General features: G+C 36.3%; 1 protein-coding gene across 5 annotated transcripts; it reads left to right on the top strand.

Annotated features, from left to right (window-relative positions):
• Positions 1 to 55: 55 nt before the first annotated feature.
• LOC126809723 (tRNA (uracil-5-)-methyltransferase homolog B) lies at positions 56 to 23,541 on the top strand. Of its 5 annotated transcripts, none has more exons than XM_056099189.1 (13): positions 56 to 183; positions 4,042 to 4,140; positions 4,904 to 4,958; positions 6,227 to 6,370; positions 10,387 to 10,486; positions 10,961 to 11,031; positions 11,483 to 11,623; positions 12,508 to 12,602; positions 14,029 to 14,243; positions 17,502 to 17,603; positions 20,221 to 20,349; positions 21,466 to 21,565; positions 23,300 to 23,541. In XM_056099189.1, exons 4-13 carry the CDS (start codon positions 6,242 to 6,244, stop codon positions 23,418 to 23,420), a joined length of 1,203 nt encoding a protein of 400 aa, XP_055955164.1. In that variant the 5' UTR covers positions 56 to 183; positions 4,042 to 4,140; positions 4,904 to 4,958; positions 6,227 to 6,241; the 3' UTR covers positions 23,421 to 23,541. The 5 variants fall into 5 exon arrangements, 4 of the variants coding, with proteins under 4 accessions (XP_055955164.1, XP_055955162.1, XP_055955165.1 ...); XR_008786217.1 differs by lacking the exon at positions 56 to 183 and adding an exon at positions 206 to 330 and having other exon boundaries at positions 12,508 to 12,597; XM_056099187.1 differs by lacking the exon at positions 56 to 183 and adding an exon at positions 206 to 330.
• Positions 23,542 to 24,714: the final 1,173 nt, after the last annotated feature.

Here is a 24,714-nt window from a genome sequence, read left to right as displayed (position 1 = left end):
GTATTCGCGATTGTCACGGTTTATTTACATTTTTATGCAGGAAAATATATTCTTTCAAAATTATATTTGAAACTTTTTGTGATATTAATGTTAAAGAAATATATTCGGAGCTAAAAAAGAAAAAAATCTTTTCAAACGTGCAAAATTATATCAAGAAATTGCCGTAAACATTAGATTTTCCTGGTAAATTTGAGTTGTCCCCCTTTAATCAAAAATGACAGCGCCCATGCGATGGCGAATAGTTAGGCCGGTGTCGTTGAACATTTTATACAGGGTTTACACAACCAATATGAAATTAGCCTGGAAATCACAGACTTTGTCCAATTACCGGTACTATAGTGGGTCTCATAATTCATTTAGATAGTTGCCCATGTTTATGATATGTAACTGGCATTGCCTGAGTAGATCGTCCTCTTTCGGACCAGGGATCACGGTGGCTAAGTGGGTAGGATGCTGGCTCGCTAGCCTGGAGTAGGGTGTTCGATCCCTGCATTGGCCGAGAAAGTACATCCAGATTTCCCGGCGTGGTTCTCCCTTGTCAGTGATACAGAATTGAGGACCTGACAAGGACGGCAGTCTAGTCATTCGGATGGGACGAAAAACCGAGGCCCCATGGGTACACATTGGCGTGCACGTAAAAGAGTAAGCCGAAGTGCCGATGTCCAGGCAAAATTTTCCCACATAGCACACTGTATGGCGTATGCCCGTCTTCATTAGCCCAGTTCGGAACAGAACAGTACGTTAAACCCCATTTCATTTCGGGAGCCATGGTGGCTAGGTGGTTAAGTAAGACACTGGCTCGCTAGCCTGGAGGTCGGGTGTTTGATCCCTGCATTGGCCGAGAAAGTTCATCTGGATTTTCCGACGTGGTTTCCCCTTGTCAGTGGTGCAGAACGGAGAGCCTGACAAGGACAGCTGTCTAGTCCTTCGGATGAGACGAAAAACCGAGGTCCCGTGTATACATTGGAATGCACGTAAAAGATCCCTTGTCAGTTGGAATTTGATATAAGAGTAGGTGATAGTGCCGCTGCCCGGGCAAAATTTCCCTCATAGCACACTGTATGGCATATGCCCGTCTTCATTAGCCCAGCATAGGAGCAGAACAGTAGGACGTTAAACCCCATTTCATTTCATTTCCACACTCAGTTACACAACAAATAGTACAAAGATGTAAATTCAACAACATCAATTTGATCCAAGTCGTCTAAACCTCTAAACACTAAGGCATTCCGTATAGACCAAACCTAATTACGTCTGGGCGTCTAAATGCATGCGTCACCAATATACAGTGCACTCTTTCACATCCGACATCGTACAGGATCGTTATAATATGTCGGATTACGCAGAGTGTCGGAATACCCAGTTTTCTCAAAACCGGAAATATTGTAACTTCGAAAACCGGAAGTATTATTATAATGTAGCTTCGAACATAGAACTTCGAATCACAAGAATGTTATTCACTTTAAAAATGATAAACCTTTCTGTACATTCAAAATTTTATTACATTAATTTTTATTTCATTTAACATGCGTAGGCATTTTGAATAGGTCAAGTCTGTCGTTAATTTATCTTCTTCGCCGTCTTCAGTTGATCGCACTCTTGTCTTTGCTATCACATGTTCATTGATAATGGGCATACTCGAGTGAACGTTCCGGAATTGAATTCTCTCAATTCCATGCATAGGCATTTTGAATAGGCATTTTGAATAGGTCAAGTCTGTCGTTAATTTATCTTCTTCGCCGCCTTCAGTTGATCGCTCTCTTGTCTTTGCTATCACTTGTTCATTGATATATGGGCGTACTCGATTGAACATTTCGGAATTGAATTCTCTCAATCCCAAAAATAGTGACAATAGTCGACTGGATATATAAATATCTCATCCAACATGATCCATCTTCAAGGCCCTCATCCTGTGAATTACATCAGTCTGATTTAAACACAGATCCTATTTTGTTTCGTTTTTTTATAGATCAAAATTTTGTTTTACTTGTCTTTTCTACACTAGGATCTGGATGATGTGAGGGATTAGTCATTGAAACGGTCTGTTACAGCGAATTTTTGGTGTGAGTTGCACAGAACTGTGGGTAACCCACTAGAAACATCAACTTCATAGGGTCAAAAACCGCTCGTATGACCTTCCAGTACAACCGATCAGATCTTCATGTAGTGTAGGCCATCGGAAGTATAAAAAAATGAAACGAAATATAGATCTGTATTTTAATCAGATTGTAATTATACATGTATAGTCGCCAATAGAAACTAACCTGTTATCCAGTGCCCACTCTATTGTCAAGCTGTTTATGTTTTGTGTGAGCTGACTCTAAATGTGAATAGGTTTTCATGAGTTTTTATTGATTCTTGATAAGTCAACCATAGTATGTTCATATCTATCAAAATTAGCATTTTTTTTTTTTATTGATTTTGATTTTTTTAGATACATTACTTAACTAGATACTGTGTCGAAGAAAGTGGGGACTGTTAAAATGGATCCATCTGCCTGTCTGTTCGTTACACTTTTTGGAACACAATAACTCCCCTTCTAATTGAGCTAGAATGTTCAAACCTGGTGTAGGTGTTTATTAGGTGAATACATTGATAGAGTTTAATGGAGGTGTTGGATGGCCGAATGGGTAGCACGCATGCGCTGTACGATAAGGTCTGTCATTGAGTCAACTGGCGGGTTTTTGATTCCCTGGTTGTACGTGACAAGGAGTAGGGTCGCCTGTCCAACCTCGTGGGTTTTCTCCGGGTCCTCCGGTTTCCTCCCACTGCTAAAGTCCCCTACGCGCAAGCGAATTATTGAAATAAAATTGAACCATATGTTAGTCCCGAAATGACCTAGTTTCTGTCGAGTGGATGTTAAACCCCATTTCTCTATCTCTGATAGAGTTTAAAGATGAGCATTTTCTGCTTAGGGTAAGCAGAGATAAGCAATTTAATTGGTTGATGCTTTAGGACGCGATAAATTTAGTTTTGATTAAGTGACAGTGATGAAACTTTGTGTATAGTTTCATTACATCAATACCTCAACAAAGTTCGATGTTGAGCATTTTCTGCTTAGGCGAAGTAGAGACTTCAATCTGATTGTTCGAGACTTTGTAAAACAAAGCCCTCCTTCGAATTGAGGTAGAATTTTGAAACTTGGTGTAAGTATCTATTAGGTGAATGCCTTTATAGAGTGCAACCAGGCACATTTTCCCACACTGATCAGCAGTGAATATTCGCTAGGCTGCCACAATCACTGATAAGGATGACATCAATGTGACTTAATGAGTCACAAATATTAACTTTTTTCCACCGACAAATTGAATTCTAAAACATTTTTTTTATAAATAAAGACGTTTGACGTATTTGTAGGTAAAAATTATTTCCTATTTAGTGTAAATGGGTATTAAAATGACTAAAAGGCAGCATTCTGCCCAAAGCAGTAACATCTTATGTAAACCATGCACACGGCATTCAACCAATGATTGACGTCTAACGTAAACCTTATCAAATGAAACTTTGATTTAAAAATATTTTCGAACCCTCTGGACAAGTAAAATAGGATGTAATGGATAATTCACACAACAGATAGGACACTTAAACATCTAGTACTTAGATAGAGATATTATTTATTTTCTGGAGCTTTCAAGCCAGCAAGAGTGTTATTGTCCCTTTAACAATGTCTATAACAGATCTGCCATGATTGACTGGGACTAAGTGAGAGGGACGCAATGACGCGCTATGCGTTATGGTTTTGAGTTTTTGTGCAAAAATTACACGGTTTTATAGCGGTCTTCAACATTATAATCATAATGCTTAACCAATGTCAAACATATACCGTTTGTCAGATATGATAAAAATCGACTCTAGCATGTTCCACACAGCCCAATATTACCCGGTAATACTGGGAGGGACTGCCACCCCACCCCCCTCCCTGTACATACACACATATAAATATTGTTTTTTAGGTGACCCGGGCGTGATCTTGTTCCTCATGCAAAGCCCCAACTCTTCATATAGATAGATTTTTATATAGATTTATTGATTATATTTTAGATCATTGATCAGGTTAGAATTAAGCAGATGTACAGTATATACCCCGGCTAATTCTAAAAGTAGAGTTGAGAAACTGACGGAAGAAAACCAGTATAAAAAGTGAGTATTACATTATAGAAAATTGAGTAGGTAGGTAGCCCCTCAAACCAGTGAAGATAGATGAACTCCTAGTAGGTTGATAAGTTAATTTATTAGTAAACGTTTCGAACTAATGGCGTCCTTCGAAGTTAATTTATTAGTAAACATTTCGGACTCGGAAGGACGCCATTAGTCCGAAACGTTTACTAATAAATTAACTTATCAACCTACTAGCGGAAGGACGCCATTAGTCCGAAACGTTTACTAATAAATTAACTTATCAACCTACTAGGAGTTCTTCTATCTTCACTGGTTTGAGGGGCTACCTACCTATTCATTTCTACGACTCCCTGAACCCCTCGTGTATCGCTGAGATCCCAGTTTAGATGTCCTCCTGTTACTAGCCTCCAGCTACATCAGAGTTGTTGTCGTCTTCCACCGCTGATTATAGAAAATTGATGACTTTTTTTAAAACAATATTTCAAAGTAACAATAATGGGGCTAAATTTTCTTTTTCATCTGATCAAATAGAGAGAGATGTTGGGGTTAAAGTACAGATGACACAAATTAGGTCATTATGGGACTAGAGAGAGAAATGGGGTTTAAGTTCCAACGACACAAACTAGGTCATTTTGGGACTAACATATGCGCGTAGGGGTCTTTAGCAGTGGGAGGATACCGAAGGACCTGGGGAAAACCCACGAGTTTGGACAGGTGACCCTATTCCTTGTCACGTACAACCGGGAAAGTTTGGGACTAATATATGTTTTAATTTATTTTTTAGTCTATCCGATGTAGTAACACCTCTAGAACATCGTCCATATAATGATCAATTAAAGGTATTATATTTTGATTATTGATAAAAAGAAGGGGGGGGGGCAGGGCATGTAGGGATGCATGTTAATATACTTTAAAGGAAAAGTTACCCAATTAAGTTATTTTGCTAAGTCATATGAAATGCACTATTGAAAAAGGCTTCTGTGTTCAAAAATAAAAAATATATAAGATTTTAAAGACATAAAAGGCCTGTTCTATTCAATAAATGTCACTACATTCGGCACTTCCATATTCCCATCCATCAGTATTTCTCAATAGACTAATTTGAACGCTTTGACGATCTTTATGCGTTTCCTTTCCAGTTTGTTCTCCCTCATTTTCGGAAAATAATAGGTTTCCATGATTTCCTCCCCAAATGAAGAAAATAAAAGAAATAATAATAATAATAATAATAAAAACTTTATTTAATGAGGCAACGTATTTAGTTTGCAAAAAGAAAACTAATCTTCCATAGGTCCCTCCTAAACTACAAAGACATATATACATGTAATATCAGGATAAATTTAAAATCATTAGAAATGCAATAGCATTTTAAAGTGGGAAGTTTGATAAGTCACTCCCAAACTACAAAACATATACATTATACAAGTAGAATATAGGAAGAACACTATAATTACACACAAAATAAAATAGAATGCAGTTGCAAGTTAAGAATAATAAGTATGTCATCAGTTGAATATTATGGTTCCTTCAGTGTGCAAAATAAATGAGTTTTCAGTTTAATCTTAAAATTTTCAACATTTTTACACATCTTTATATCAAAAGGCAGATTGTTCCATAAAAGACATGCAGAATAATGAAAAGTACATAGAGAATCTCCTACCAGTCTTTTTTGATATCTGCCGAGTTTTTTTTACTTCATCAACGAGTGTTGATATTTTTTGATATCAAAAAAGACGAGTAGGAGATTTTATTTATCACCCAATCCCTTCTTACATGCACAAATAGATAAATTTAATTCTTTGCTGTAGATTTCACTTTTACTGAACATTACGGCCTAGTGATACATCATTTTTTGACAGCAATTCAACCATTGCAAAGTCCTTTATATTGACCCAGTGTTTCCATCAAGGTCAATTGAATAACAATAGTTCATTTTAATAAAAAAAAAAGTTACTTTTAATAAGAATGAACTGTTCTTTGGAAATAAAAAAAAGTTCTTCCTTTTCAACTGACCAATCAAATTATGAAATATAACACACAAGCGATATCTACTGTAGAATGTATTATTGGGTGATAAATACATTTTTGATGCCACATTGTATTTCAGACAAAAGAATTTTTGATGAGAAGAGCTTTAAAAAAAATATATAACACAATCAAAGATCACCGAAGAGGTTCAACTCCACAACTAGATGAAATAGCCAATCAATCAGATGGTCAAATATGTCCATTTATAGAAGTCAAACCATCTGTAGGTATTTATTCTCAAGAAGATGATCATTCATGTTCCTTAAGCAATGGCTGGGAGTTTTACAACATCAAGACGTTGCTAGCAAACCTGGAAATAAGGCATCTGTCACAGACATTGACATATACAAATAAAGGATTTGTCAGGCTACATCCTTCTTGTGCTTATCTTTTTGTCTTGCAGTGAATGTGAATGGCCTTTTTCTTTTTTTTATTGACACAAAGTTCAAAATGTCAGACACTACCTAGTTCCTGTCATTTTACACATACATCTAAAACAGTTATCTCTCAGCTTGGTTGCTAGATTGCTTTACAATTCCCGAACTTATAGCTACGTTATCTCCATTTACTGCGCACACATGTGACCAGTAGCATCCAATCAGAGGTTGTGATACAAACAACCTCAAATCAAATATAGCAACTGCCACAGAAACCTTGACATTGAACGAACCTTGAACTTTGCAACTCGATTATCACAAGTAGATATTTTAGCTGGAAAGCGCGAGACTTGGTATTCGCGATGATCGAGGAATATGATAGGTTCTCAAGCTGGGTGAATATCCAATCGAAATTAGTACCGATATATCCAGGGTATTACGTGAAGGGCTTGATAAAATGTATGGAGTTAAAGGACAATATTGGTGCGAGTCATTATCACATATGTGATAGACCTGGTTAAGCAAGTTCCAAATATAATTTTAACACACAGATCATTGCTATGATAGAGGCGTAATGAAGCCTTCAAGAAAGGGAAGTGACGAACACAAAGGAAAACACGAGTTATCCTTCTATATAACTGACTTAAGTGACGTGTGATAACAGATACACCGGTAAATTTCTGCTCACTAACAATTCCTTCAAAGACCAAAAGTTGTTATGTGAGGCTGTCAGAATGTTACTAGATAAGGGAAAACAAGAAAAAAAGAAACAGTACCTACATTCACTTGTTTTTATTCATTCTATACTTATAAAAACATGGTAATGCACAGTAATAATCTCTATGTTAAAATTATATTTGGAACGTGTTTAACCAGTTCTATACATATGAGATAATGACTGGCACCAATATTGTCCTTTAAAGTGAGATCAAGCCTTCTATTGAAGAAGATGATCATTATTAAACTCTACCATAGATTGTGTTTGTCAGCGGGTGTGCCCATTCCTTCTCTTGACAAGGGCTTTGGATCTTTGCATACCTCGTTTGGCAAAATAGAAAATTATTAAATCCTGAAACTTGTATTTCATATAATTTTCTAATATATAACATAGTAAGAAAAAACTACCAGTGTAATGGAACCAATTAAAATCTTGAGCTAAATATTGGAGAAATTATAACTGGTCATTTTGAAATGAAATGAAATTGGGTTTAAAGTCCTACTGTTTTGCTCTGAACTGGGCTAATTAAGACAGGCATACACCATACAGTGTGCTTTGAGGGAAGTTTTGCCCGGGCAGGGGCACTACGGCCTACTCTTATATCAAATTCCAACTTCAAGGGATCTTTTACGTGTACGCCAATGTGTATACGGGACCTCGGTTTTTCGTGTCATCCGAATGACAAGACAACTTTCTCGGCCAATGCAGGGATCGAACACCCGACCTCCACTTAGCCACCATGACCCGCCAGTCCTATTGAGTAAACTGGAGATTTATAATTGGAGGTGTGGTTTATACGTTTCCTAGTGGGGTGGATGGCCGAATTGTTAACGTGTGCGCGTTGAATCATAACGTCTGTGATTGAGTCATTCCATTCCCCAGTTGTACGTGACAAGCTTTCCCCAGGTCCTCCAGTTTCCTCCCACTGCTACAGACCGCTACGCGCAAGCAAATTATTGAAATAAAATTAAGCCATCTGTTAGTCCCAAAATGACCTAGTTTGTGTTGAGTGGACGTTAAACCCCATATCTCTCCTTCTCGCTCTCTCAATAAGTATCCTAAATTATGTCGTCTAAGTTATGATTTTCAATTTTAACATGGACCACCCATACTAAACTAGAACAAATATTAAGTTAGACCAACATTTTCATTCTTAAAATATGCTTCGAGAATTTTAATAAAATTGAAAAGGTTTATTTAGTATTTGTGTGTATGACAGAGATGTGAAACAGTGTAGAACCGCATAATAAAAGATTATACTAATTTTTGGATACGGCGGCCATTCAGAGTAGAGATCTATTTTTGAAGTAGGTAGTAAACTGTGTGCAGGGGGATTGGATGGCTGAATGGTTAGCGTGCGCGCGCTGTATCATAAAGTCTGTCATTGAGTCGACTGGCGTGGTTTCGAATCCCCGGTTGTACGTGACAAGGAGTAGGGTCGCCTGTCCAACCTCGTGGGTTTTCTCCGGGTCCTCCGGTTTCCTCCGACTGCTAAAGACCCCTACGCGCAAGTGAATTATTGAAATAAAATTAAACCATATGTTAGTCCCGAAATGACCTAGTTTGTGTCGAGTGGACGTTAAACCCCATTTCTCTCTCTCTCCCTGTATGTGCAGAATGGGACCGCCCCTAACTACTGTACAACTGTCAAATACTGGAACATATACATGTAACATGATCGTATGTTATTACAGAAGCTATTTTCCTAACAATAATATATTTGTTATCAATTAGATACTTGGGCTCTTTTTATTCTCATCAGAAAATAACCTCAAAGAATTGGTAGGCAGATAAACATAAAAACATTATATGGAACACAATTACTGATATAAACATATTTTATTGACAAACATCAAAAGGATCAGGTTTCAAGAGTATTCCCCTTTCCATACATATTGTAATATTCATTACAATTTTAAACAAGATAGCGAATCAATATATACAGTATGATTTAAATACATAGATACATAACAGGTAATAAATAAATTATAAATCGTATGAAAGTAGCTTTAAATAAAAATGAGAAAAAGAACTGACATCACTTGCATATATATATTATGTTCAATTATAAGATTAGTAATGTATAATTTAAGTGGAATATGGTTGAACTGTGTTATGTATAAAATGACTCGCAATCCAAGCAATAGATATAAGGTTATATAGTTGGACTCTGCATTCTTTTTACAAGTGAAACTTTACGAAATGCATAAGAGAATAGGGAATATAATAACATAAAAGACTGGGTATAAATGAAAAGAGAAGAGAATGTCATCCAACAAAGTATTGTGCTTACATTAACATGTTAAATTTTTATTTAAAACTTTCAGAAAGTTTTATAAATTTGTGAATTTTTACGCAAATGTGTGTATTCATTTCATTTCATAATTCTTTATTAGGCCATAATAAGATATTTATATTAATAACAGGATAATCTGATAAACTATTCAATTGTTCCATCTGAATTACATCATACAGTGCAGGAAATAATGTTCTGCCATTTCTATAAATTTATCACAAAAGCATTTGGGATCATTTACCACATTAATATGGTATAGATTACTATTACAATTAATATTTTAATTAAAGGGACAATAACACTCTAGCTGGCTTGACAGCTCCAGAAAATAAAAAATAGCCTTATTCTAAGTACTAGATGTGTTAGTGTCCTACCTGTTGTGTAAATAATCCATTAAATCATATTTTACTTGTCCAGAGGGTTCAATAATATTTTTAAATCCAAGTCACATTTGAAAAGCTTTACGTCCGGCTTTTCAAATCATTTAGTTGAATTTTTCCAATTTTTTAAATTAGGTGTGTTAAGATGAAATTTATATCATCAATCAATTGGAATATTGTAAAATAGTACAATTTGTTGACCAGAATAAAGATTGGGACATATTATTCAGTTACAACAAGAGTGGTATTGAGCCCTTAAAGCGACCCTATGATGAGGGTTTACTCAATGTTATCAAGCAAATGTGTTCCGTATTATGTTTTTGTGTTTATTATATGTGTGTCCCGTCTTCATTAAGCCCAGTCGAAGCAGAATAGTTGGACGTTAAACCCCATTTCATTTCATTTATTATGTATGTCAATTGCTGCTCAAAGAAGAATTCATGTAGAGTGAACTATTTATATTTTTAGCCAGTTATCTATGGTTATAGAAATAAAAACTCTGTTAATTTTGGTAAAGATGTCAATGGTAATGAGAAAACAGTTGGTTATTCTATAGGTAAATATAAAGGTAAGTACCGATACTGTTATTGTCACATTATTTAGGGCCTACAGGGTATGATATTGTTTATGTTTGATTCAAGGCATAATGCTGTGAATATCTGACAATATTTGGTTGAAATGGATTTTTAACTGACATTAATTCCAAAGTTTTCAATTCTTTGGATCTTGGCAGGTTAGTTTGGATGGCCGAATGGTTAGCAAGTGCGCACTGTATCATAAGGTCTGTCATTGAGTCAACTGGCGAGGTTTCGATTAACAGGTTGTATGTGACAAGGAGTAGGGTGTCCTGTCCAATCTCTTGGATTTTCGCCGGTCCTCCAGTTTCCTCCAATTGCTAAAGACCCCTATGCTCAAGAGAATTATTGAAATAAAATTGAACCATATGTTGGTCCCGAAATGACCTAATTTGTGTGGAGTGGACGTTAAACCCCATTTCTCTCTCTTTGGATATTTTGTTTGAGATATTTATTATTTATTTCAGATCAAAATATGGTGTATGCTAAACCTTATCTTCTTCCTAATATTTCTGATCAACATAAGAATATAATCAAGGTATTTAAACTTAAAGTAGCTAAATCTCTAACTCAATATCATTCAAAGTCTTTGTCATTGAAAAGAAGGGGTTGGATGGCTGAATGGTTAGCGTGGGCACTGCATCATTAGGTCTGTCACTGAGTCAACTGGCATGGTTTTGATTCCCGGGTTGTACGTGACAAGATTTTCCGATGTGATTTCCTCTTGTCAGTGGTGCAGGACGGAGGGTCTGACAAGGACAGTCGTCTAGTCATTCGGATGGGATAAAAAACCAAGGTCCTGTGTAAACATTGCCGTGCAAGTAAAAGATCCCTTGGCAGTTGGAATTCGATATAAGAGTAGGCAATAGGGCCGCTGCCTAGGCAAAATTTCCCCCATGGCACACTGTATGGCATATGACCGTCTTCATTAGCCCAGTAGGAGCAGAACAGTCGGACGTTAAACCCCATTTCATTTCACATATTTTCAGTCTGTTGAAGATTATATAAGACAGTCATGTTTCCATGCAGATAGTTCTAGGTATGGTATATGGAGATCTGCTATAATAAGATCGACAAAACGTGGAGAGATAATGTTGTGGTTTGTTTTAAATCCTTATTCTTTATCGCAGGTAGGTTATAAAAATAATACTGTTTCTAGAAAAAAGATCCACATTGGCTCAGTGAGCATGTTGCTGACTCACTGTTTCTAGTATTGCTCAGTGAGCAAGGTGCTGGCTCGCTAGACTGGAGTTCTCGTGCTCGCTCCTGGTGTTTGCTCCTGGATTTTTTTGTGTGATTTGTCTGAGGGTCTGACAAGGACAGCTGTCTGGTGGTTTGGATGGGAGAAAAAAACGAAGTTCCTTGTATGCATTGGAATTTGATACAAGAGTAGGCCATAGTGCCACTGTCTGAGCAAAATTATTATTACTTATTACTTTTGAAATCTTCCACAGTATTCTAATCAGGATTTTTCTACTCCTGCACTAAAAATCAAAAATGCTGTAACTAAAATGAGCTGTTATGGCACCATGGATGGAGATTTATTCCAGAAATAAAGTTGATTTACATTGAAATGAGGCCAAGGTCCAATCTTTAAATTACATGTATGCAATATGGTAATACTGTAGTGTCATTGAGTCAACTGGCGGGGTTTCGATTCCCTGGTTGTACGTGACAAGGAGTAGGGTCGCCTGTCCAACCTCGTGGGTTTTCTTCGGGTCCGCCGGTTTCCTCCCACTGCTAAAGACCCCTTCACGCAAGCGAATTATTGAAATAAAATTGAACCATATGTTAGTTCCGAAATGACCTAGTTTGTGTTGAGTGGACCTTAAAGTTTAACTCTCTCTCTCTCTCTCTCTCTCTCTCTCTCTCTCTCTCTCTCTCTCTCTGTAGTGTGCTACATAAGAATTTTTCAAAAACAAAAATGCTGTATGAATATGCCAAGTACCTCTTTATTTTTTAAAGTGGAATTTTGAATCTATATATCATAAAATACATTTCCCATTTATAATAGGAAGAACTTGAACATGCCAAAAATGAGTTGAAAGATTATTACTCCAATGGGCCAGGAATATTGGTAGGAGTTACATCCCTTTATTTACAGGTGTGGTGAGTTTATAATATGGTAGTTCTATCATTAACCACAAAATTATTAGATGTTTATTTTATAAGAAAAAGAGGTAGTTTAGAACTTGATACAAGTTTTTACACACCCACATTTGATGTGAGAGTATATTGTTGTCACCCCTGTCCATTCTGTCCATTCATTCATCCATACAAAATTATTGTACTAACTCCGCAAGTCAGATTGTAGACTCGATTGTCAGTCCAGAACGTCCAGAATTGAGAAAATTGCAATCAAGTGATACGGAATTCAGCCATGTCACAGTTCTGTCAGTCCCAACAGCTGAGGTGGTGTGAGTAGAATCATGACGTATTTTAAGTAACAAATATGTTTCAGCTGTCATGATTGGTTGAGATATTTTCTTATGCAGATGGCACATGTATTGTATCCCGAAATTCTCCTTTTAACTTGATTGGCACTATTTTTTGGATAGTGAGAATTTATTTCCGTAATGTTCAACCGAGTATCCACAATGATTTTCTTTTCAAACTTAAATAGATTGTTCAGCTAGTCATAAGGAGGAGCCTGATCAAAATTCATTGCACCTATTTATTGCACCTATTCACTGCCCATGTCTCTGAAACTTTGTTCAGGCCCACGTTTTTAAAATTTCTTTTTCAAACTTGTTTGTATTGGTTTGCTAGTCCTGAGAGGAAGCCTATCTCAATTTATATTTACTGCTCCATGTCACCGACACTTTTTAAAAACAGGTATTTGAAGTTCTTTTGTCCAGATTTACAGAGTTAGTTCGGTTAATCCTAAGAAGGAACTCTATTGGACATTCAGACATGCATGCACTCCACCCATCTGTTTTTGTCTTTACAATTTTCACAAAATAAGATTTGACTCCAGAATTCAAATCCAAACTATCACTCCTTTTTAGTAGTGATTGGTGTCATGGATGATGCAGGATATGCTCTTAAAACATAAATATTTCATGTAGAGTTTGTGGAGATGTACTTTTATTATAAATATTTACATGTAATTGAGGTAAAGATCAAGGCCAATTGTTTATTGACAGTAAGGGGGTCACGGTGGCTAAGTGGGTAAGGCGCTGACTCGCTAGCCTGGAGGTCGGGTGTTTGATCCCTGCATTTGCTGAGAAAGTTCATCGAGATTTTCTGATGTGGTTCCCTCTTGTCAGTGATGCAGGACGGAGAGCCTGACAAGGACAGCTGTCTAGTCGCTTGGATGGTACGAAAAACCGAGGTCCCATGTACACATTGGTGTGGACGTAAAAGATCCCTTGACAATTTGAATTCGATATAAGAGTAGGCCATAGTGCCACTGTCCGGGAAAAATTTCCCTCAAAGCACACTATAGTATATGGCATATATTCCCGTCTTCATTAACCCAGTTCGGAGCAGAACAGTAGGACGTTAAACCCCATTTCATTTCATTTATTGACAGCAAAGGATTCACACCAAGATTAGGCAACACAGAGACTATACATTTATCAGGAACAGAATATATTACAGAAGAATTGAATGGCAAGAAATTTATAATAGCACCAGAATCATTCTTTCAAGTTAACACCACAGCAGCTGAAGTTCTCTTTAAAACTATTGGTGAATTGCTGGTTGAAAAATCAACAAGTAATTTACTTGATGTTGGCTGTGGAACGGGTATGTAAATAATTACACAGATATTTGTTTAAAGATACATTATCCAAGAGCTAAATCTGCCTATTGCAGGTCTTTATTTAGGCCTAGGGCCTGTTTCACGAAATTTTAACTAAGACAAAATCCAAATTTTAGTAATTTGATGGGATAATATTAGATTGATTTTAGTGCTTAGCCAATCAAAATTGAAGTATCTACTAAAATTTTGATTTTATCTTTAGTTGATATTTCATGAAACAGGGCCCTGAAATGTTATATAAACTATTAATTAGACATTAATTAACATGAAAAGACCTTAATCAACTCTTGATGCCATCTGTGTGTCAGATTGTCACTGGATTTGATTCCGATCTGCTGCTCAATGCTCATTGATTACTAAATTGATGAAATTTTTTTCATATTCCCTTTACATTATCTTGTTTTTAAATATTATAGTGAAAACTGCCAGCTATTTATCTGACTTTCCTTAATGTATCTTTAATATTAGGTCAATTCTGTTATGGGGCATTATGTAAGATTTAGATAAGTAGATAATTCAAAAGGAATATATTGAAAATTTCATTCATATTACTTTATTTTGAGACAAGAAATCAATGGTTGTAGGTTGTAGATTTGACAAGATGTCATTCAAGTCTTAGCCTCGTTTCACCATTTTTAAATTAAATCATTAAATGGTCGAACTGTTTTAATCTACTTAAAATCGGAGCCATCCGATGGTATCAAAAGTTGGTTATGATCTTGTCATGGTAATAAATGTCTAATTAATAGTTTATATAACATTAAGTCCGAAAGAAAGACATGTAATAAGCAGATTTAGCTCTTACACAATGTATGTTTACAGAGAATTTATTTTGTTTGTGTACAGAAAGGTTTTATTGAGTTGAATAATTATTTCTGTTCTAATAAATTACAGAAGCTCCCCTCCCCCCCTTTCCCCCTCCTGAAAAAAAAAAGAAAAAGAATTGATCAATTGACTACAGGACATGTAATTCTGATCTGATTAAAATACAGATCTATATTTCGTTTCGTTTTTTTATACTTTCGATGGCCTACACTACATGAAGATCTGACAAGTTGTAGTGATAGGTCGCTTCAGAGGTCATACGAGAGTCTTTTGACCCTATGATGTCAGACATTTGATTAACCAATCAGCATTGATGTTACTAGTGGATTACCCACAGTTCCGTGCAAAACACGCCTAAAGCTCTCCGTAACAGACCGTTTCATTGGCTAATCCCTCACATCATTCAGAAGACGTCAATGATAACAACTCTTCCAGATCCAAGTGTAGTAAAAACAAAACGAAATTTTGAACTATAAAAACTGTTACGAAACTGGAATTGTAACCACATTTTACCCTTGTTTCCAATATGTAATTTAAATAAAGAATCAGACATCCGAAATTATTAATAACAAAAGATATTCGTATTCCCATCTCGAAGGCCTGCACTGTCATTTTACTTCTCACGATATAGGTGGGAATTTCCACATTGTTTATAACATTACACATAGTCACACCAAGATATAGCTACCCAAAGAAAGCATTAATTACCACTGGTCTATATGTTATGTAATTAACCCAATACTTAGCTTCGTTTATACACAATAGTACTAATAGCCGTAATAATCCGCAAAAGAAATGGTGATGTTTACATTCTCGGCCATGTTAGAATATTAGCGCGTGCCGACGTCATAACTCACGCCGCCCAACGGTTGATTAGTTGTGCTACCAAAAATAGATGATTTGAATAGCAGACGAGAGTCTTCTGGTTGTCCCCGGTCGAGGTCGCAGGGTGCTAAAGGGAAATTAGGCCTATATTAAATGGGCTGTAGTGGTTTGTAGCCTTATTCATTTATTAATTATTGTATTGCTAATAATTGTTCCTCATTTACGTTGATAGAGGGCTCATTGGCAGTTTTTAGGCTATCCCATATTTTTCGTGAGTTTTAATGACTTGCGATTGCCGATGTTTATATCTAGGCCTAACTATATAAATAGGCCTGAATTTAGCGAGTTTTCCCGTGACCACGCGAATTTAATTGGAAGTGAAAAGCTTCACTACACCGGAGGTCTCCATAATTTTTATAGAATATTATAGAGTATTATTAGTAATAATAATAAATAAGCTTTTCTGACTAAATCACAGATAACAAGGCTTTAATTACTATTGTAATTGTTGAATAGGCCTGAATTAAACTAATTAGGATTAGTTTTACCTGATATAATTTGGACTATTATTTTTATGCCTAGTATTAGTACTAGTATAAAGTAGTAAGTCTACAGATTAATTAAATTGATTGCAAGGCCTTATTTAATAGCTATTAAGCTACTATAGGCTAAATAGACTAAATAGGCTAAACTAATTTTAGAATTAGTTTTTACCCGTGACCCGTGAGAACCATAATTGTTGTCTAAAAAGGGACACACTAGAAACTCGATAAGCTCACCCGTCACCCGAATCTTATTCTTCACCCGAAGATCACCCGTCATCCAAGTCTCACCCAAGACTTATTCTTCACCCGAAGATCACCTCTCACCCAAGTCTCACCCAAGACTTATTCTTCACCCAAAGATCACCCGTCACCCAAGTCTCACCCAAGACTCAACCGTCACCCAATATTCACTCTTCACCCGAAGATCACCCATCACCCGAGGCTCACCCGAAGATTACCAGTCGCCTGAGGTTCACCTTTAGTGACTTGTTGAATGTTATAGAACCCACTATTAACCTGTGGTGTAACCCATAATATAACCTGCTACACAGGACCAGTGATCATTTTTATAAGTAATATAATCACCATGCAGTGATTACATAACCTTATCCATTGTAAAGAACCATAATAAGTGTTCTTGTATTAATTAGAGACCTTGATTGCTAAAAGGAAGAGTAGAAATCACGCCTTTGTATTACAAGAGTTTGAAACAAAGGGGAATAAATCCCGCTCGTTACATTTATTTATTAAAGTAAATGACTTTTATAAATTGTATAAATATAAATATGAGCTATAAATGAACATTATTGTAAAGACTATTTAATATATCTATTCATTGTAATTTGTATTATGTAAGTATTAATTATAAATATTTGTTGAATAAAGTTTATGTAATTTATTATTGAATTTGTTATTCTTTTGATTTACATGCTTAGACTGAGACAAGCCCGAATAGCGTTGAAAAGGGAAACGCAACAAAACGAAACGAAATAGGATCTGTGTTTTAATCCATGTTTGAGTTTGTAAACTTTGTATAATATTTTATAGGTACTATAGGAATATTATTATCAGATTATGTTAGCCATGTATATGGTATAGATGTAATGCCTTCAGCTATTGAATGTGCCAAAGAAAATGCCAAATTAAATGGTAGGTGACAGTAAAATGTTTGTGAGGTCATTGAATTCTTGCATATTGTAAATCTTATAAAAGATTTGACTAAATAAGTAATAAGTTTGACTCAGTAAATGTTTCACTTTTGTTTTGTTTTTTATAAGCAACAGAAAATGTTTTATGTTATATCAGAGATTTTCCATTTTCTCAGATAAAAGATAGAATGTTTTTATACGCCCACATTTTCATGTGGACATATTATGCCGTCGCCCCTGTCCGTCCGTCCACAATTGTTTGTGGACTCTCTACAGGTCACAATTCTTATCCGATTTTGACGAAGCTTGAAATATAGGTTTATCCCCAAAAAATCTGGGCTGCTTTCGATATTGGCATGTATCGGATCGAAACTTCATGGATTATGGCCCCTGATTGTACGAAAAATCACGTTTTTAGCTTGTGGACCCTATAGAGGTCACAATTTTTATCCGATTTTTTTGAAACTTGAAATGTAAGTTTATAACCCAAAGATCTCAGTTCCTTTCGATATTCGCGCATATCGGACCGTAACTTCCTGAATTATGGCCCCTGATTGTACGAAAAATCGCGTTTTTAGCTTGTGGACCCTATAGAGGTCATAATTTTTATCCGATTTAAAAAACCGTATTATTATATCACCGTTACACCCTAAGGAAGGTTGAGTTCGAATTTTGTGAAATTCAGCCCAAAACTGACAGACAAAATGGCCACCCTTCGTTCTCAAATAGCGTAAAAAATATGGTATATCAAGGTTGTGGACCCAATAGAGGTCACAATTTTTATCCAATTTTGTTGAAACTTGAAATGTAAGTTGATAACCTAAAGATCTCAGTTCCTTTCGATATTCGCGCATATCGGACCTTAACTTCCTGAATTATGGCCCCTGATTGTACCAAAAATCTCGTTTTTAGCTTGTGGACCCTATTGAGGTCATAATTTTTATCCGATTTAAAAAAAACGTTTTATTATATCACCGTTACACCCTAAGGATGGGTGAGTTCGAATTTCGTGAAAATCGACCCAAAATTGACAGACAAAATGGCCGCCGTTCGTTCTCAAATAGCGTAAAAAATATGGTATATCAAGGTTGTGGACACTATAGAGGTCACAATTTTTATCCGATTTTGTTAAAACTTGAAATGTAAGTTTATAACCCAAAGATCTCGGTTCCTTTCGATCTTCGCGCATATCGGACCATAACTTCCTGAATTATGGCCCCTGATTGTACGAAAAATCGCGTTTTTAGCTTGTGGACCCTATAGAGGTTATAATTTTTATTAGATTTAAAAAAACGTATTATTATATCACCGTTACACCCTAAGCACGACTGAGTTCAAATTTCGTGAAAATCGGCCCAAAGCTGACAGATAAAATGGCCGCCCTTCGTTCTCAAATAGCGTAAAAATAGGGTATATCAAAGTTGTGGACCCTATAGAAGTCACAATTTTTATCCGAATTTGTTGAAACTTGAAATGTTAGTTTATAACACAAAGATCTCGGTTCCTTTCGATCTTTGCGCATATCGAATTGTAATTTCCTGAATTATGGCCCTTGATTGTAGGAAAAATCACTTTCTTCTTAGCTTGTTCTCTATCCATCTCTCGAAAATGTGGGCGTATCCTGCCTGGCAGCCGCTGGTTAAAGATGCAGTGCAACAGAAGTTTAACGGGGGGGTGGGGGGTGGATGGCCGAATGTAGCACATGTGGGATGTATCATAACGTCTGTCATTGAGTCAACTGGCTGCTAAAGATCCCTACGCGCAAGCGAATTATTGAAATAAAATTGAACCAAGTGTTAGTCCCAAAATGACCTAGTTTTAGTCCAGTGGAATTAAAGCCCATCTCTCTATCTCTCTTTATCTCTCTCTCTCACAGAAGGTTAAAAAAGAAAATTCTAATTTATCAAAATTAGTGTTGAAAAAAGGTTTTGTTTAAATTGTAGTGTGCAACAGTACAAGTTTAAAGTCATACTGTTCTGCTCTCACTGAGCTAATCGAGATGGGCATATGTCATACAGTGTGCTACGGGGTAAATTTTGCATAGACACGGTGCTAAATTCAACTCTTATATCGAATTCCAAGTGATCTTTTACATGCATACCAATGTGTACACGGGACCTTGGGGGCTTGGACGGCCGAATGGTTAGCACGCGCGCACTGTATCATACGGTCTGTCATTGAGTCAACTGGCCGGGTTTTGATTCCCCAGTAGGGTCGCCTCTCCGTCCTTGTGGGTTTTCTCCGGGTCCTCCGGTTTCCTCCCACCGCTAAAAACCCCTACGCGCATGCGAATTATAGAAATAAAATTAAACCATACGTTTGTCCCGAAATGACCTAGTTTGTGTCGATTGGACATTAAACCCCATTTCTCTCTCTCTCTCACGCGGGACCTTGGTTTTTCATCCCATTTGTACAACTAGACAGCTGTCCGTGTCAGGCCCTCTCTTCTGCACCACTGACAACGGGAAACCATGGCGGAAAATCCTGATGAACTTTCTCGGCCTACACTGGGATTGAACCCGCGACCTCCAGACTGACGAGGGTAAAAATATAAAATAAAAAAGTTCTAGTATATCAAAGAATCAAAGAGTCCATTTTTTATTTTTTTTATTTTTAAGATATAAAGAATATAGAATTTCTATGTGGTATGGCTCATACAACATTAAAACAGATGATTGAAGATAATCACAGTGGATTAAGATTAGATAATATGGGAGCTATATTAAATCCTGGTCGAGTAGGATTAAGTAAGTAATCATATTACTGTTTGTACAAAATCACTGGGTTAATAACTTTCTGTAAGTGTATTATTTACACATGATTTGTTTATAATTATGTGTGAGCCAAGAAGTCGCCATAACATACCTTTTTGCCGGTAATCCTTCCAGATCCTAGTGTAGTGAAGACAAATAAAACAAAATTTTGAACTATAAAAAACAAAATAGGATCTGTTTCTCAAATAGAAAAAATCATGCGGTTTTCAATGCAATAATCATAATCAAAATGTTTCAACCAGTGTCAAATATACAGTGCTACAAATCGACTCTAGCATTTCAATACATCCCAAATTTTCTCAGCGCCAGGGGATATAACTAACAATGTAACTATGATGTTCCCCCAAGGGATCCTGTTCCTCATTGAAAATCTACGGTTACCTGGGTTAACACGTCACTGATGTCAAGACTGAATTTGACTGATATTCAATAAAAATATAGAACTGCAGAAATTTATTCTATAGATATTTGACTGGGACTAGAATGTTAAACTGTCAGTCATTGTTTCTTTAAATTAATATTAGGGTGTATACCAAATTCAAATCTAAATATCTCTGATATGTCACCATGTCTTTAAATTAATTTTAGGGTGTATACCAATTTCAAAGCTAAATATCTCTGACATTTTCTAAGATAAATGCATATGTCACCATGTCAATTTGACTAGAGGATTTAAATTTAAGCATTGTTGTGTTTTGATTTTTTGACCTATTTGTCTTATTTAGCCACAGAGGGGGTTGGATGACCTAATGGTTAGAGTGTGCACGTTGTATCATAAGGTCTGTCATTGAGTCAACTGGTGTGATTTCGATTCCCCGGTTGTACGTGACCAGGAGTAGGGTCGCCTGTCCAACCTTGTGGGTTTTCTTCGGGTCCTCTGGTTTCCTCCCACTGCTAAAGACCCCTACATGCTAGTGAATTATTGAAATAAAATTGAACCATGTGTTAGTCCCGAAATGACCTAGTTTGTGGCCAGTGGAGGTAAAAACCTCTCTCTCTCTCTCTCTCTCTCTCTCTCTCTCTCTGTAGTTCATGATCTAATTAAATTAGTTCTAGGTGTGTTGATATATTGTTTTCTATTCTATATAGATAAGAAGTTTATTTATGCATTAAGGAATTGTCCGGAAGTAAAACACATTATTTATGTATCATGTAAACCTGCAGGAAATGCCCTTAGAAATATTGTAGAGTAAGTATGTTAAACGTAATTTAGGGGTTCATGGTGGCTAAGTGGGTAAGATGCTGGCTCGCTAGAAGCTGGAGGTTGGGTGTTCGATCCCTGCATTGGCTGAGAAAGTTCATCCAGATTTTTCGGTGTGGTTTCCACTTGTCAGTGATGCAGGATGGAGGGCCTAACAAGGACAGCTGTCTAGTCGTTCAGAAGAGATAAAAAACCAAGGTCCCGGTACACATTGGCGTGCACATAAAAAAATCCCTTGACAGTTGGAATTTGATGTAAGAGTAAGCTGTAGTGCCGCTGTCTGGGCAAAATTTTCGTCATAACCCACTGTATGACGTATGCCCATCTTCATTAGCCCAGTCGCAGCAGAACAGGAGGACGTTAAACCCTATTTCATTTCATTTCATTTAAAAGTAATTAGGTGTGATGTCATGTTTTCAGGAACTAATATCTGAATTGTTTCAATGCCATTTAGTAATTGAACTGGAATATACAGGTGACAATTCTATGGAATACAATTACTGCTTATTACTGAGCTTGACAATAACTAGAGAAGCCTATTTAAAACAGCGCTCAGTAATGAGCAGTAATTGTATTTCATAGAATTGTCACCTGTATACACCAATATGTGATTCACTAATATTGCATTAAAGCCCACACCATTGATTTCTCTGTAAAATACATACTTTTGCCAAACTGATACCAGTGTCCAATTACCACTTGGTAGATTGTAGAGATGGGAACAAGTCCCCTCACTGTGACTAAAGTCCTTAGCTTTTTCAAGTCAATGTCTCATGTAGGGTTATTGATGTGACTTAAGTCGGACTAAAGTTCCCACCTCTGGTAGATAAAGCATATGATTATTGGGCCACATGGGTTTCCAGATTATGTGTCTATCCCCCAATTCCTATTTGTACAAATCTGTATCAAGTTTTAATAGTGCCTTAGCTTTTATTGTCCACAGTATTTCTTGATTTTAACAGCCAAGATATCAGAAAATATCAAAGAGATGAAACACGGAATTTATAGTTGCCGGTGGGTGGGTGTAGGGGGGATTTATTGTGACTACTAACAAGGTGTCACTGAGTTGGAGTGGCTGTTGGTACAGATCCTACTGTATTTAAAAACAACTAAACCTGAACCTTGTAGGTTTATAATTGAATGTATAATATTTATTAAACATACATTATGCAAGAGCAAAATCTGATTATTGCAAGTCTTAATTTAGACGTCAGATGTTATAGAAATTATAAATTAGATCTTTATTTAAACAACAAGCCCAAAATCAACTCTGTAGACCCACGGATGGCTCGGCTACAGCTCAGATTTAAATAGGATTTCACTCATTGATAAATTGAAATATGGCGCACCCTGATGAGAATACGTCAGTTAGATCGAGGCTAAATGATAGAGTGTACTTAGCGAGGCCGCTGTAGAGCGTTTCCGCATGCCATTGAAAACTTTACTTGATAATCGAGATATGTAAGTGGAGTTAACGCCTGTCAATCAAACGATCGACCAAGGTGATGGCACATTTCACTACCATTTCTAGGCAAATATTACAACGATGATAACTATGTTCAGAATAAAGTAATTTGACTGAAATTTTCAATATATTCTTCTTTCATCATCTACTTTTGAACTGTTATAGCAAGAATGGCCAACTCTCTATAAAAATCTCCCATAATGTATCTTTAAGTAGAATTAATAAGGTGGTAAATATTGTTATATTTATATTTGTAGTTTATTGGTACCTGAAGATGAAATTATACAAGGAAAATGTTTTAGAGCAGAGAAAGCCTTGGCTGTAGATATGTTTCCACATACTAGACACTGTGAATTAGTGATATCCCTTGTTAGATAGGACCATCAATAAAACATATTTTATTACATTAAACATACATTGTGAATTAGTGATATCCCTTGTTATATAGCTTCATCAATAAAACATCTTTTATTATATTAAACATACATTGTGAATTAGTGATATCCCTTGTTATATAGCTTCATCAATAAAACATCTTTTATTAAATTAATATAAGCAGTTATACATAACACTACTAACGGGTAATGCTGGTTTGGTTGACCAGAAGGTGACAGAACTTCTTTGGTATATTACACATTAGAAAATCATGAATGGATGATCATTCAAGTGCACGTCGTCATAAAGCATCTGACAGGATACGTCACCAGAGGTTCGGTTTTAATGAATGAGTGGTTTTAATGAATGAGTGTGTAAAGTATAGTCATTTAAATGCAGATCATCAACATGTCATAAAGCATCTGATAGGATACGTCACCAGAGGTTCGGTTTTAATGAATTAGTTAGAAACGAATGCTACTGTGACTGTCACAAGAAAGTTAAATAAAATTGCCCGATTCCAATATCATTGGTTGCTTATATAGGCAATACTGATCTATGAAACCTTTTCTTAACGGAAAAGTTGCTGTTAAAAGGACATTTGGCTGCGGTAACGAAACCAGATCCTGTAAAATTCAACTGCCGACAATTGACCAGACATTCGTCTTTATTGAATAACATAGAAACCCAATGTTACATGTAGCCAATTCAATATACATGTGTCTGGCTACAAACGACCATTAGCAACATTAGCGTTATGTATAGATTTAGCTGAAACCAATTAAGAAACACATGAATTTGCATTTTCTGCCTGGGTTTGGTATTCATGGTTTTAAGGAGGGGGAAATGTACGGGGGATAGTATGCTACTTTCAGTTTGTGGATCTCAACATTGTGAATACATGCCTTTTAGTAAGATGTTGTCACACGTTGCTCCATCTGTAGTAAAAAGTGTTCAACCCAACAAATATTTTGGAAATAATAGAGCCAGTAATTGAAACGAGAATTAACATAAATTAAATTCAATGTGACCAGTATAGCAGATTACTGGGTAACAGTGATGTGGCAAACGATAACTACCACGCATGGCTATGGACATTGTCTGGCGGGAAATTGTGGCTGTTCGTTTATTGAATTAATTAACACTTCGGCTACTTTCATCGTTTCCATTATATATTCCACGTTTCTTAACCAAAACTGCCGTTTTCTTGGGTACCATAACCATGCTTGCGTTAAACCACCGGCAAAAATCTACAGAATGGTAGTCTTGTCATGCTTAAATTAACGTACGAATCCCT

Source organism: Patella vulgata, chromosome 2 (genome assembly GCF_932274485.2).
Source record: "Patella vulgata chromosome 2, xgPatVulg1.2, whole genome shotgun sequence".
Classification (NCBI taxonomy): domain Eukaryota; kingdom Metazoa; phylum Mollusca; class Gastropoda; family Patellidae; genus Patella; species Patella vulgata.
This window is presented reverse-complemented; position numbering and strand designations above follow the sequence as displayed.